This window comes from Parus major, chromosome 4 (assembly GCF_001522545.3).
Source record: "Parus major isolate Abel chromosome 4, Parus_major1.1, whole genome shotgun sequence".
Classification (NCBI taxonomy): domain Eukaryota; kingdom Metazoa; phylum Chordata; class Aves; order Passeriformes; family Paridae; genus Parus; species Parus major.
Window position 1 is genome coordinate 46287756 of NC_031771.1, and position 14848 is coordinate 46302603.

Sequence of the window (14848 nt, forward strand, 5' to 3'; positions counted from 1 at the left end):
ACAGTATGAATAATAGTATCTACATTTATACTTCATAGGCTGAAATTATCTGAGCATTGTTAGTCCTTGGGAGTTCAAGACCCCACACAAAAGTGATACCTAGTGTGTTCTGGAAGAAATGATCTCTTTTCAGTTTGAATTTCATGCATTTCTTCTAAATGATGTAGGAAAACAAGTGTCTTCTGAGGTTTACTGTGTAAATCATTCAGCATGAGACACTGTGCTACCTAAATTAATCAAGTCAGTTCTGGTATGATTTCTTATATAAATCAGCACAGGATGGCTTATGGATCTTAACTGTTAAATTGTTTAATAATGGGATGCTTGTTTTTTACTTGAGGGGATAAAGTATGACCACCAAAAGCAAGATTGAGAACCCATGAACTCCTGTAGCTGTTGTACTCTGGTTTTTTTTCCCTTAATCCCTGCAGTTTTAGAGCAATTGCTTGAAGGCTTCAGCAAAATGGGCCTCTCCCACTGTCCTGGAAAGTGGCCTAAGAGTTCAAGCTTAGCAGGTTTGGCTTAGCTTAGACTCCAGATCTCTCATGTCTAGGCGAGGGTGCTATAAGATGGTGCAAGGCAGTGGGAGGAAAGAAGTCTGCCATTTCTGGTGCCTGTTTCTAAATGAATAAATAAGCCTTCGAAATCCTGACTCGGTAAGACACTTATTCAGGCATACATGTTAAGCTGTACTTAACTTCTTCTCTGCTGGCTATCTCCCAGATTTCCTTTGCTCATCACAAAGGAGTACTGAAATCCAGGGTACTGACAATATTTAATCTGCATAGTACTGGCAAGAAAACTCTTACACAAGCTTTGTAAAGTCTCACCTAGAGGCTTCAAACAGCATTTTTCAGCTTTTGAAACTTCTAAATATGTAGGGTCAGAAAGTGGCTATTTTGTCTTTCAAGCTTCTACATCTTTACTGTATTTTGTATGTTTGATTTATTTATTTACCAAAATAAATTCCCCAACTTCTTTTAATTTCTTCCCTCTCAAGTGGCGAGTGAGAAAAGAAGCTATGATGGGTCTTGCCCAGCTGTACAAGAAGTATTGTCTTCATGCTGAGGCTGGAAAAGATGCTGCAGAGAAAGTGAGCTGGATAAAGGATAAACTTTTGCACATATATTATCAAAATAGCATTGATGACAAGTGAGTCAATCTAAGTCTTCCTAATTTTAATTGTATAGTGATAAGAGATACTGTGAAAATATGTGCTTATCCTGTGAAAGCTGTTATATTCTGTATTTATGGGTTGATGTATGATAATATTAATTAATCATTAAGACATGTATGCACATATTCAGGATTGTTGTATCTGTTCATGGATTCATTTCTATATACTGATGGAACTAGATCTATGATGATAGCAGATTTTCATTCACTAGCTACTGTGTAGAAAAAAAAACTATCAAATTTGGCATTTACCATGCCAGTTCTTGTTTGCCTTACTACTTTCCAGAGGCCAGTCTGTTAAAATCTATAATCTGTGAGTGTTATGTGTGTCCACACCACATACACAGGTCTCTCCTTTTGGTATGGACGTTTAGGTAGACCAAAAGCTGAAGAGACATGAGGGATTCTTTCACTCTTGATTCATCTCTGTTTTGTCACTCAGTCCCTTTGATTTTTTGAAATACCATTTTGGTGTTGAAAAAAACATTTTGGCCAAGGTTTCGGAAGATTATTAATAGCCTTTCAGAAAGGGAGAAGCTGTGAGATCATACCAAGGCAGAATTTCAGGCTAGATTTTTAGTATGGTAGACTCAGAAAATCCTTTACAGTGTTTCTTAGTGCCTTGCTTATGCAGACTGCTACTTCAATATGTTTTGTTATCTTGGTGACAAGTCTGAATGGGTCAATAGCTTCCTTCAGTTGCCAGTTATGATACTAAATTTTTAACCATTGCAGTGGTGAAGGCTCTCACTTTGTTCTTCTGGCTGATCATAAGTGGGCCGTAGTTACATATTTGATTAGTTGGCACCTTTTTTGAAAATCAGGAAATCTTCACATGGCTGATACAATTCAGCATATACATAAAAATATGCTTTAGTTTGCATTGAGAGGTTTCTGGTTTTTCTGCCATGTTTTCATCTCATTTCCAGTACACAGGTTTGATAGTGGACAGAGTTGTATAGTGAATGGGGCAAATGTTTTCTGTATTTCTGCTCACAGCAGATGCTGAACGCTGATGGAAATGAGGCAAGGAATTTTAAGGGAAGAGTGTGTCATCAAAGCTGAGTTTCTTTCTCAGACATGATTTCAGAAAGTCTGATTACACTATTGAAACTAGCTTTTTCATAAGGAGGCATGGATTGTGTCTTGTTTTCTGTGTGTCCACACAGAAAGATTGGTGGCTTGATTTTTCATGTTCCTCTAGGTCAGTTTGATATTCTGAATTTTAATTCAAATTCTACTAGTCCTCAAGGCTGACAATGATGTTCTTGCTCAGTGACACCATTGGGCTGGTTTCCTGATCTCAGTGGAGGGATAAATGTATTTCAGTGCTATTGTCAAGATTTTAAAGATTTATCACTTGAAGAGCTGTAGAAGTGCTGTGATCTTTTAAGACAGTTATCTTTAAACACATAAGCAAGCATGGGCCAAAATTAGCCAGCTCTGGCCTATTTTCCTTCAATAATGCAGCAAAGAGGATAAAAAATAGCAGTGGACAGCTCTGAGCCTTGGAGTGTTTTCCACAGGGTGCATGGGATAACACTAGTTCTTTCAGAAGATAATAGTGCAGTATCACACAGGGTTTAGGCATGAAGTGGAATAGATGTTTTTCTACACATCGATAACTTGGTCACTTGATGTTTTTGTTACTGCTTGACTATTGATATACAGTTCTACTAAAGACTGAAAACTTCTGACCATAGGAGCTGCCTCTCACGTGTTCTCTGAGCTTCTTTTACAACAAATACATAGGGCATGGAGTGAAATAACCACAGCTGAAACCGTGCCCTGTTACCAACTATTGTTATGCTAGCCAGTCACTTTCCTCACAGAAGTGTGTCTTGCAGTTATTTCCACTTTGTGAATCTTGACCCTAACGGACAGGGAACCAGAGAAGGGATTATGCACTCTGCATTTGTACTGACAGCTTTTCTGGAGCATGTATCTGTAGAGACATGGACTAGAGCAATGTTCATAAATTGGTAAGAGCTCTGATGCCACCAGTCTCCTAGTGTGTTAAAGAGATGGAGTCTCTTGAGATCTGAAGTTCCTGTTCCCCAAAAAATTTAGTTCTTGGAGTCATCAGTAGGAAAGTGTACATTTAAAGAGACAAAGCCAAATTTTCTTTAATACTAATTAATTAATACTAATGGACTGTCTTGAGATAGTTGTATCCATATTCTTGGTCATCCTTTTATTCCTCTGCCTTGCCATCATGTTCTTTGGAATTTCCTTTCAAAAAAATAAGCTGTGTGAGCAGAAATAAGCTGTATTTGATCTGTGATGCTGTGGGCTCTGTACAAGGCACTCACAGTTATTGCTAGTACAATGCACTGGTACATAGTGAAGAAGTTTTAAAACTCACACAGAGTATTTGTCAATAAATATCAAATAGTATAGCTGAACATTGTGCAGAGCTTTCATTAGTATAAATTAAACTAACATTTGAATATTCTTTCATTGGGGGACTGTAATTGGATGAACTACTCATATTTTTGTAATTCTGAGTTGGTATTTGATGTAAAACTTCAAATGATAGATAACTGGAGATTGGTTTTGCTGGTTTGGTTTGTTCTCACTTAATTTCCCTTTGCTCTTTTAGTTGTATATGTTTTGTTATTCCTTCATCTCCACCTTTTTAGTGCTAATTTTTAGTTTGTAGAATGTTTTTAGAATTAGTAGATTCTCAGGTACTAGAGTTAAATTTTAACCATTCCCTCAAGGATACTTCAGATTTTTACTTTTCCTCCCCTTTGAGTTATATTCTTGTATTCCTTCTCCTTTATTTGAGCTTTTTATTGTCTGTGTTCCTTCCTTCTATATATTAGAATAAACTAAGGGAGATTCTCAGACCATAAAAGACAAGGAGAATTTAGATGGTGACAGATTACTCCCTCTAAGAAATAAAAGTACGTGGAAAAGCTCTCAAGCAGTTCTTGCTCATCTTTCTATCAGTAGTAGAAGGAATCTTTACAGCTGAGAAAGAGGCCACTACTTTTTTGTCTTCTTTCTTCATTAAAAACTCTAGTTTTAATGACTTCCACTATTTCCGTTTTCTTCAGCTTGTCTGAAAAATATCACAGTTGTTTGACATGTACAGTAGTGATTTATCTCCTTTTTTTCTTCTTTTCCTGCAGATTACTGGTAGAGAAAATCTTTGCTCAGTATCTTGTTCCACACAATTTGGAAACAGAAGAACGAATGAAGTGCTTGTACTATTTGTATGCTAGCTTGGATCCAAATGCTGTCAAGTAAGTATAGTCTACATTCAACAAATACTTGTTTTCTTAGGCTTTTCTAAAATCTGTTATCTTACTTGTATTATATAATAAAAATACAAATAATGGATACTTAGTATTATTTGCAAGTAGCATAGTATTTGAAAACATTTCCCTATTATATACAAACCCCCTGAGACATCCATGAGACAGAAGGATCCCATGATATTTGACAAGAGCGGATTTATCCATTCATTTTCATCAAATGAGAACAATGCAGACTTAAAAGTGCACAAGTGGTGACTTCTAGGTTTGCTCTGTGTGTGGGATTGTGATGAAGGTATCTGTGACTGAATTCTGGTTGATGGTGGCCTTTTTTTTATTTGGGTGGTTAAAAGAAATACTATTTATTTATATGCATATGTTAGACTGCTCCTAGAAGAATAAGAGAGCTGATGTTCTGTAAAAGGAGAAAATCAGTTCATCTTGTTTTCAGCAGTTCTTTTTAATATTCAGTAGGTTTTGATTGTACTTAGCAGGTGTTGCACTTCTAAGATAAATAAAAAATCTTGTTTATTAAAACATCCAGCATGTTCTTGTCATGAAGCAGCTCTTCTGATTTCCCATTTTTGCAGAGCACTGAATGAGATGTGGAAGTGCCAGAACATGCTAAGGAGTCACGTACGAGAATTGCTGGATTTGCATAAGCAGCCCACTGTACGGTTTTTAAAATATTTATACTTTATCCACTGTATCTGTGGGACTAATTTACTGGGGGCATTTTAATACTGTATTATTTGCTCAGTGTAACTTTGTTTTTCATTGATTTATGTATGTAGACAACGTTCCATTCTCAAGACGTAAGGTTGCTTTCTGTAATGCTTGAAGGTATATGACTTCCTTCTGTTATCAACCCTTTGTAGTACTGCTCAAGAATTTTGGAACAAATTTTAAAAGTTTTGAAGGTTTTTGTTTGCTTTTCACAGATCTTTTTTCTTTCTTACTTTCTAAGAGATTTTGAAAATGAAATATATTGTAACATAAAGCAGTGATTTCTTTATTGGTTAGAAAAAACAAGCTTTTAAGTATTTGTACTGGAATTCTGCTAGTAGAAATTTTAAACAGAAGGGCATTGCTTTGAGATTTTAGTAAGAGTGGGCTCGTGGGAATTTTCTGTTTTGGGGGGTACTGGGGTCTTTTTCCTGATTTTGACCTGTTATGTGAATGAATTAATTTTTGCAGTTCTTTGATGTTACTAGAAGATTTTTCCCCTTTCTGTGTAGTAGCTGCTAATGATAGTTACACTGTTCTAGCATCTATTCTTAAAACAAAAACATAAAACATAAGATTCAGGAGTAGAAAGTAGTGCTGCAGAGGAACTTATAGATCAGCTTAAAGGTGTATTTTATAAAGGAGATATTGCTGATTGTTTGTTTTTGCTGTTGTCCTCAGTCAGAAGCAAACAGTGCTGCCATGTTTGGAAAGCTGATGACCATAGCAAGTAAGTGCTAATAACTTCCTATAAACATTCTATAAACTACTACAGCATTCCTGGAAATTGTATTTCTGTGAATCTTGGCCTGCTGAAGTTGCAGATTTATTTAATATTAAACTGTTTTTCATCATACAGAAAACCTTCCAGATCCTGGAAAAGCACAAGATTTTGTGAAGAAATTCAATCAGGTTTTGGGTGATGATGAGAAACTTCGGTCTCAACTTGAACTGTTAATTAGCCCTACATGTTCTTGTAAACAGGCAGATGTCTGTGTGGTAAGGAAATTCTGGAAAAGCTAACTTCTTTACCCTAAGTATTTGTGCTTAAAACAGCTACCTGGAATTAATGGTTATCTTAGTTACCTAAACATGGTTTTTACATGTTTCCAATTTTCAAAAAATGCCTTTTTGATTAACCTGTATCAATTAGGGAAAAGTCATTATTTTAAGAAAATATTGCCTTTATTCCTTCCTGGGATTATGAGCATCAAGCATAATGTCTAAAAGACTGATTTATTTCTTCAGTATATTTTATTATAAGTACTTGTTTTGTGGTATGGCTCCTAAACTATCTTCTCACACTGATTCAGCTTTCAAGTATCAGCAAGTCATCTATTACCATCTGCTTATTATTAATTTATTTTTAATCCTAGAATAGTATTTTGAGATCACTATCTCATGTTATTTAACCTCTTTGATGAAAGTACACACCTAAATATTAAATAGTACTTTTCCAGATTCTGCCAACCACCACCATTTTTTATTATTTTTTTATGGTCTAAGGCAAAGTAACGAATTTCATTGATACACATTACAAAGATCACAAAGAGCATTTACAAATAGACAAAGACTTCTCATCTACAAATTGACAAAGACTTCTTGGGCTTTGTCTAATGGCTCAGAAATTTTACAGGGAGGAGAGCAGGGCAATTTTTTCATTGCTATGAAATCTCTTGTACTGCAGGGTTACTGACAGTTTTCTGGATTACACTTGACAACAGACATATATCTTCTGTGCACTGCACTTCACTCTTCCTTAAAACTATTTTGAATCTGGGCTGCAATTCTTAAGAACCCCTGAAAAACTCTTAAGTAGAAACCTATTTAAATAGTTTTGTAACATATGTATGCTTTGAATATAACATGATAAAGAGATGCATGGAGAACCAACAGCCCCCCCCAACATACCTTTCACTGACATTTCACTGATTATATAGACAATCTCTGTGGTAAAAAGTAGTGACTATGTTTAGCTTACTCAACATGTTAAAGAAGTAAGTAAAATGAGTGCAATTCTTGTTTGTATCTAACATTCTTGTAGAGGGAGATAGCCCGGAAACTTGCAAATCCTAAGCAGCCAACAAATCCTTTTCTGGAAATGGTCAAATTTCTTTTGGAAAGAATTGCCCCTGTACATATTGACTCAGAAGCCATTAGGTAAGTTTGGAAGAATGAACAATAGACTCATGAATGATTAAAAAGATTATAGAAACGGCAAAAGAAAAAATAATTTTCTTGGGATTTAAATTGGTCTGTCCTAGCACTAAATGTGTGGGTGAGTTTTAAATCAAAATTATGTAGATGTATTCATTCCCAGTAACCTAGAGGATGCAACTTCTTTTGATGCTGCTTTGCGGTGCTGTCTACAAGATGATTTTAAAAATGTAGCAGTTCATGGTGAAAATTCTATTTGTGGGGCTTCAGGTGAAAACTGTGAGCATAATTTTCACATAGTTAACTGCAGCACAGTCTTCCATATAGCATCTGAATCAATTACCTTTTGTGGGATTGTGTAAGAGAATGTTTTGATTTCTTTTGAGACTTGTCTGGCAACTTAATTACATTTTGAAACTTGTGCAAGTATCTGTTGATCTAATGTCACCAGCATGGTGCGGGTTTGTTTTTTTTTTTGGATGGATATTTTTTCCCCCTAAATAATTCGTTTTGCAGAAAGTGAAATTAGAAGGAAAAGGACTAATGTAATAACTTAAAAATAGCAAAAACCAAACAGCAATGCCAACACCACCCCCAAAGGACTGTTGCCTTCTCTTTATATGCTGTGAAAACCAAGTAATCTTGCTTTTATCTCCAGCCTTTAACATTGTCATACTTACTTGTTTGTTCCTTTTTGTATCTCTCATTTCAGTGCACTAGTAAAACTAATGAATAAATCCATAGAGGGGACAGCTGATGATGAAGAGGAGGGTGTAAGTCCTGATACTGCTATTCGTGCAGGACTTGAACTTCTCAAGGTAATCTGCATTAATGTAGCTAATCTGTGATGGAAGGGACAAAAGTGGCATGAGTAACAAATTAATGTTAGCATGGCTTTAATAGTTATTACTAGGTAATTTATTTAATAGCAATTACTTAGATAATTATTTTTTCATGTATGAAAATGGTTGTTAATACTCGCTTGAAAGAAGAATAACGGAAGAGATGTTTTGAAAAGGGTGCCAAGTACTGAAATGTACATGTTATAGCAGAAATTGGTTTCTGCTTAGGGAAGTAGTAGAGAAGAAGGTATAGGGGTAAAGTGAGAGGAAGAGAAACAGGGAAACTGGGAGAGACCTTTTTTAGGGAGTGTGTGACACTGGAAGGAAAGCAAGCAGCTCAAGAGCCACATTATGTAGAGAAAAAAAGGGAACTTTTGTTCTCAGTGGTGCTGAGAAGTGGAAGGGAGAGCAAGAAGCATTTGAAATATCTGGAAAACAGTAGCCAATGTTTTGTTTGTAAATATCTTATCCTTCTTGGATTCTTTTCTGCTTAGGGGCTATAGATTGTAGAGAAATTAAAACTTTAGTTCAGTTAAATAAAGTTGTAAATAAGTGTTCTTAAATAGATTTCAATATAAACAAATACTCTTCAATAAGTGTTCATTTGAAGAATTGTGTTTTTATGTATTCAAATAATGTAGTATGTTACAAAATATTTGGAGGACACAAGGATCTGAAAAACAAAATCTAGATGCATTTATTTGAAAATTTATATATAGTCCTCTCCACAATGCAGTTTTTGAATGTAATAGTTACATATGGGCATGTAACAGTTACTTATGTTGATGGTAATGCTCATAAGTAGTCATCATTTTGTTTTTCTGATTATTCATTTACTATTAATTAATACACCTTTGTTTTAATGTGTGTATGAAGGTTCTGTCCTTTACGCATCCTACCTCGTTCCATTCTGCAGAGACCTATGAGTCTCTCCTGCAGTGCCTCAGGATGGAAGATGATAAGGTAGCTGAGGCAGCCATACAGATTTTCAGAAACACGGGTCACAAAATAGAAACAGACTTGCCACAGATAAGATCGTGAGTATTGTTATGTGCTGCTTTCCATATCTGGAATTCTGCCTCTTGACAGTTTATTCAGTATGTTGCCCCTATCTAGTCTTGTTAATATGAAAAACTTCTCTTCCATGATTTTGATTTCCTTCATTACCTCTCTGTCCCTGTCCCTTCATTTTTAAATTCTGTGCTCTCACAGTTTTTATATATTATTTGAACATGTTAGATACTTCTTAAAAATCTTCTTATAATAGACACATTAAAAGGAGTGCATAGCAAATCTTTTAGGTTACAAAATAAGCAACAGCAAAAATACAGCAAAGATATGATTCCTTGGCATAATTTCTACTCATATCTGTCCTTCATGTGATTTTTATATCTTTGTAAGGAATGCAGATACAATCTCTAATATAGCTAACAGCTCTGTTTGTTATTAAACAAGATGAGAAACAAAATCTAAAAGCAGGCATGAATTTCTAGCAAAGAATAATTGGCTGTCTGTAAGTTGTCATGCAGTTCATGCTGTACTGCTGATTAAAGCTGCATTATCTACTTGGTATTCCCAGACGATTAAATATCTTGTGAGTAACGTCTGAAACTTTAAAATCAGCCTGTCAGTAACTAATTTGTCCAAATAATAAATCACAGGTTTCAAGTTCTCATACCTTGTTTGCATTGCTATCCAAAATAGCATTTTGGATATTGCCATGCTGAAATGCAGACTAGTGTACACTTTTAAGTTTGCTGTAAATTAAAGCTGTAATCTCAGCAGTTCTTCTGAATGGGGATCAGACTTTGGACAAAAGAAAAATATTACAAATACATATGTTTGATATAAAATACGTTTTAAGACATGTGTAGAGGTAAGGAGAAGGAAAAGTCCAGCAGTTCCCATTGTCAGTACAGTTCCCAGTATCTTTGGTGTCTTTGGTTCCCTACCAGAATTTAATCAATACTCTATTGCTGCCTACATCATGTTCTCTCAAAGGATCTGGTATTGCTGAGATTTCTTTGACATCATGCCTTAGCCAGGTATTGGTGAAGTTTAGTCTGGAGGTCTCAAAAATGTAACTGTCAAAGTGGAGGTAGCATCCTTGGCATGGTTTCCAAACAGGTCAAGTTGTCATTCTGAAAAGCCATGTTTTTTGACACAAAGAAAAAGAAGTCTGAGGACAACTAGATGTTCCAGATTTCATGTATTCAGAAATCTTTGTCATAATTGAATGATTTGATACAATCAACAAGATATTTTGTTTCCAGCGACCTGTGTTTAGGGTTTTTTTTAAATGCTTCTGTGAGAGGCTATTTGCTGTCCTTTGAAGCAGTGTTCACCAGCAGCAGCCCGAGTTCTGCTTCCTTGTATAGGAAATGAATAAAGGTTTTTGTACCAGTTCATGGACAAAGACTACCATATGACTCGGGAGCCTGATGGAAGTACTGGCCATGCTCAAACAGAACCTGTGGACCATGTGTAAACTTGTAGATGTAAACATGTAAAGGTGCATGTCAGCATTTCAATTTTCACCTCTGTAGATTTGTGTCACTTGGGGTGTGCTGAGGTGTGGTTTATAACTGCTGCAGCAGGGCCTGGCAAAGACTTCAATGTACACGTACCTAACACCACGAAGGCTGTAGGTTCGGCATTGACGCTTATTGTAACTGTGGGTTTTACTGAATTCTTTCCTGTTTTGGCTCTTAATCCAATTTGTGGAATCTTGGCGGGTTTGAGAAGAGAATTTCTACTTAAGGTCTTTGGTTTGTTTGGTTTTAGATTTCGTGGAGGTTTTAAGGAAACTGAGGTTTCATTCTTTCCATCCAGCAAGTTGCTCTTTAGCCTCCTGTTGCTAATTTTGATTATGTAGCATGTGTCTGTGAGGTGCTGTGAATGATCCATGTATTGATCCATGTATTGTTAAAGAGCTTTTCAAAAAAGCAGGGAAATTTTTTGGGATGTTTCTGGAATTCTGTGCTGCTTTTCAAGAATTTTGTGCGATTTTTCTTGAATTTAGTGGGATATTTGTGGAATTTTTTGGGATGTTTCTGTGTCAGACTCTTTCTAGGTGGTTTTGTTTTTTCATATCAGTTGTTGGGTGAGTTGCAGGGTGAACCTCCCTAGTTACTGTCTTAGCTGCTGAGCTCTGAGGGGACAGGCCTGCCTTCCAGCACTGCCTGGGGAGTGACACTGAACAGTCTGAGCAACCTGGACCTGGTATCAGGAGTGGCTTCTGTCCTGTGCTTTCCTTCCATGCCTTCTGATCAGCAAATAGATTGTAGGAGATTCAAATTCAAAATCTCAAAACAAAGCAGGTGTTTACTTGGGTGTACATTGCGATTAAAAGTTCCAGTTATAAAAGCCTGTAAACACACTGATGTTTAGTAGTTATTCTTAACTTTCAGAGATTTTCTTCAGTCATATCATTCCCAGGCTTGGATAATAAGTCCAGGAATTCACCCTAGCTGAAACTTCCATGTTGCCTCCACCTCATATTTGTCTTCCTAAATAACTTTATTTTGATCATTAATTTCTTTCATGTTTGATTTTTTTTTTTCCTGTGGGCTGTTTCCTTCTTGTACGTGTACAGTCAGATACTCAACAGGTATTGCTAAATACAATTCTGTCCTCCTTTTTAATTTATGATTGTGATCTTTCCTGAGCAGACTTCAAAGGAATACTTGATTTATAAGACAGTGATGATAGATTTGTATGTGTGAACATACATACTTTTTTATAGATTGCAAATTGTATTTTGAAGTATTCTGTTTAATGTTCACACAGAACACTAATTCCGATTTTGCATCAGAAAGCAAAAAGAGGCACTCCTCATCAGGCAAAACAAGCTGTTCACTGTATACATGCTGTATTTTCAAATAAAGAAGTACAACTTGCACAGATCTTTGAGGTATGCGTTGTCTTTTTGTTTATAAGATTTGTTTCTGTTATTAATTAATTGGTACTAGTAATTAAAATTCCCACTGTTTAGTAACAGATAACTGTTTAGGAGGTCAGGAGGCCTTCAGATGTATGGTACTTAAGTCATTAATTTTACAATAGCAAGTCATTAATATTTTGTGTCTTAAAGTCGTGATTTACTAATATTCTGATAGATGAAGGTTTTCCTTTTTATCTGCATAGGAGAAGTTTGGGGGAAGTAAGCTAAATATGCTGGTCTGATCCACAGCAAATTCCGTGGGGACACATTTAGCAGATACTAAATGAGAAATATCATACCCTGCTTTCAAGCTGTATTGAATTACCTAGCTTTAAGGTCTTTGCACATACAGCCTTGCCTCACTAATGCAGTTAGTGCAGAACAACTTGACTGTAAGCTCAGACATCAGCTTACTGCTCACTTACTGCTTCTGTAGATAAGTTATTAAGCAAAAACTTTCTATTCAGAACACAGTTTATTCGCACTGAAGTCTTTAAAATAATATTATTAATCTGCACTCATAAAATATTTTATGTTCTTAACCTTGGCTGTCTTTGAGCCTGTGCATAATTTGTGTGAAAAGCTTTGAATTAAGCTTGCAGAGTTCAATCTCTGCTTAGACTTCCGTGAGAGTGTTTCTTCCCTCCCTAATGCTAGAATCTGATGCAATGGTGTGGGGTGATAAAGGAATTGTCCTGGTGACTGTTACCTGGAAAGTAAATACTGATGGCTAATAGAAATGTCCCTGGTGGTTTCCAAGGTTTTGGGTGCCATTTTCTACCATTGGCAGTTGGGATTCAGGTTTCCACAACTTCTGAACAGAATTGAGTCAAAGTTTTTTCTCATGTCTCTCAGGTTTGAATATATTTCACATTAAAATAAGAAGACAATATAGAATTTGTTTTGCCCTTGCCTTAAGTGAGATTTTTGTTTACTCTTTTGAATAGGAAATTGTGTTCTTTATACTTCTGATTGCTAATTTTATTCTTTCGGAAAAACAGTGAGATGCATCAGCAATACAGCAATAAAATAAATTATTTTAAGACATGCTAATTTATTAACTGAAGTTGAATCTTGAAATTTTTCTTTTTCCTTCCTCAGCCTCTTAGTAGAAGTTTGAATGCTGATGTACCAGAACAGCTTATAACTCCCTTGGTCTCTTTGGGTCATATTTCTATGTTGGCTCCAGACCAGTTTGCTTCTCCAATGAAATCTGTTGTTGCAAATTTCATTGTGAAAGATCTCCTAATGAATGATAGGGTAAGATTATATTTTTTTTATAAGTGCTTATTATGCTGTTATCCTGTTATGAACTCTGTGGGGAATAGAGCTTTTTTTGTCAAACTAGTCCATAAAGTAATGTTCTGTAAGTGGTTAGCACAGTGATAATTACATTATAAAGAGTATTTTTGTAAAAGGAAGTCTAATTCATGACTTCTTTCTATTTTTACTTCTTCATTTTCTGTCTGGTTGAACCAGTTTGTAAGCTTACATGAATTTCTATAGTCAACAGGTGAGAAAAATGGAAAATTGTGGTCTCCAGATGAAGAAGTCTCTCCAGAAGTTCTAGCAAAGGTGTGTTATCTGCTGACAGTAATAATGTGTATATCTGCAATTAAAAATTTATTTTTCTTCAAGTTGTGCAGTGGGGAATTTTAGAATAAATTCCTTCAAGTGAATAAGTATTAGTCCTAATAGAATATCATTGTTTTTGTGAGTTACACAAACTGATAAAACTGATAGAAACTATGCATTCTGTTATCTTCACTTACTGATATTAATTATTCAGAGCATTGTGACAATCAAGAAATTCAAAAGTTTTAGTTTTCTTTACAAGAAGGGTGACTTTACTTTGACTTTACTGACTTGGAAATAGATTTGAAATAAGTTGAAACCCTGGTGAATGTGAATCTAATTGTGGCCATTTCTAGGAATTCTTATCTAGTTGCTCTTATTTTTAATCATACATCAGGTGTCCTGCATCCTTTGCAGATGCAAATCTGCAAAGACAATGGACCATGGTTGAAATCACCTGAGGTGACAAGTACTGCTTCTTCCTTTTTCACTCTAAGTATTTACTGCTTCATTATGATCCTTTAAAAATGTATCAGCTCAAATAAACAGAATTCTATGGGAATTTCAATTTGACAACAATTTGACAATTTGGCAAGTAAGTTGATTGTTGGTTTGTTTGTGTGCAACAGGTGCAAGCAATTAAGCTTTTGGTACGCTGGTTATTGGGTATGAAAAACAACCAGTCCAAATCCGCAAATTCCACACTCCGGTTATTGTCAGCCATGCTTGTCAGCGAAGGAGACTTGACAGAACAGAAGCGAATCAGGTCAGACTTTGTTCCTTACAGGCTTCCATAGATTTTGTTGTAGAATTTCAAAGAATGTTGGTTCTTTTAGAGTGCTTGTGGAATGTTAAGGTCAGCACAATGTTGGCTACACATCTGATCAGAGTAGTCATATTAGGAGTGGAATGGGAGCATAAAATTATGTTAGATACTCCATTCCTTGTAATTTGCTAATATCTACAGAGTTCCAAATTAGATTATTGTCCTGGTGAAAGACATTATAGAGAGTAAAACACCTGCAGAGGTATCTTTGAAAACTATTGAGTGATAACCACCTCCCAAGCATGTTAGATTTTATCTTGGGTGGGCCTTCTTCATTCCAACTGTGACATAACTACGCCTCAACTTCATTTTGAGGGTAAAGGAAGGAAAGAGAAAAACT

General features: G+C 35.7%; 1 protein-coding gene across 2 annotated transcripts in view; it reads left to right on the forward strand.

Moving 5' to 3' along the window:
- PDS5A (PDS5 cohesin associated factor A) overlaps positions 1–14848 on the forward strand; it is a 71694-nt gene that overhangs the window by 39315 nt on the left and 17531 nt on the right. For both annotated transcript variants that reach the window (XM_015625175.1, XM_015625174.3), the window contains exons 12-23: positions 1001–1152; positions 4314–4427; positions 5030–5111; positions 5847–5895; positions 6025–6164; positions 7210–7325; positions 8035–8140; positions 9041–9201; positions 11954–12077; positions 13209–13367; positions 13614–13682; positions 14312–14448. In XM_015625175.1, coding sequence (XP_015480661.1) covers positions 1001–1152; positions 4314–4427; positions 5030–5111; positions 5847–5895; positions 6025–6164; positions 7210–7325; positions 8035–8140; positions 9041–9201; positions 11954–12077; positions 13209–13367; positions 13614–13682; positions 14312–14448 — 1409 coding nt within the window. The remainder of the gene's footprint in view (positions 1–1000; positions 1153–4313; positions 4428–5029; positions 5112–5846; positions 5896–6024; positions 6165–7209; positions 7326–8034; positions 8141–9040; positions 9202–11953; positions 12078–13208; positions 13368–13613; positions 13683–14311; positions 14449–14848) is intronic.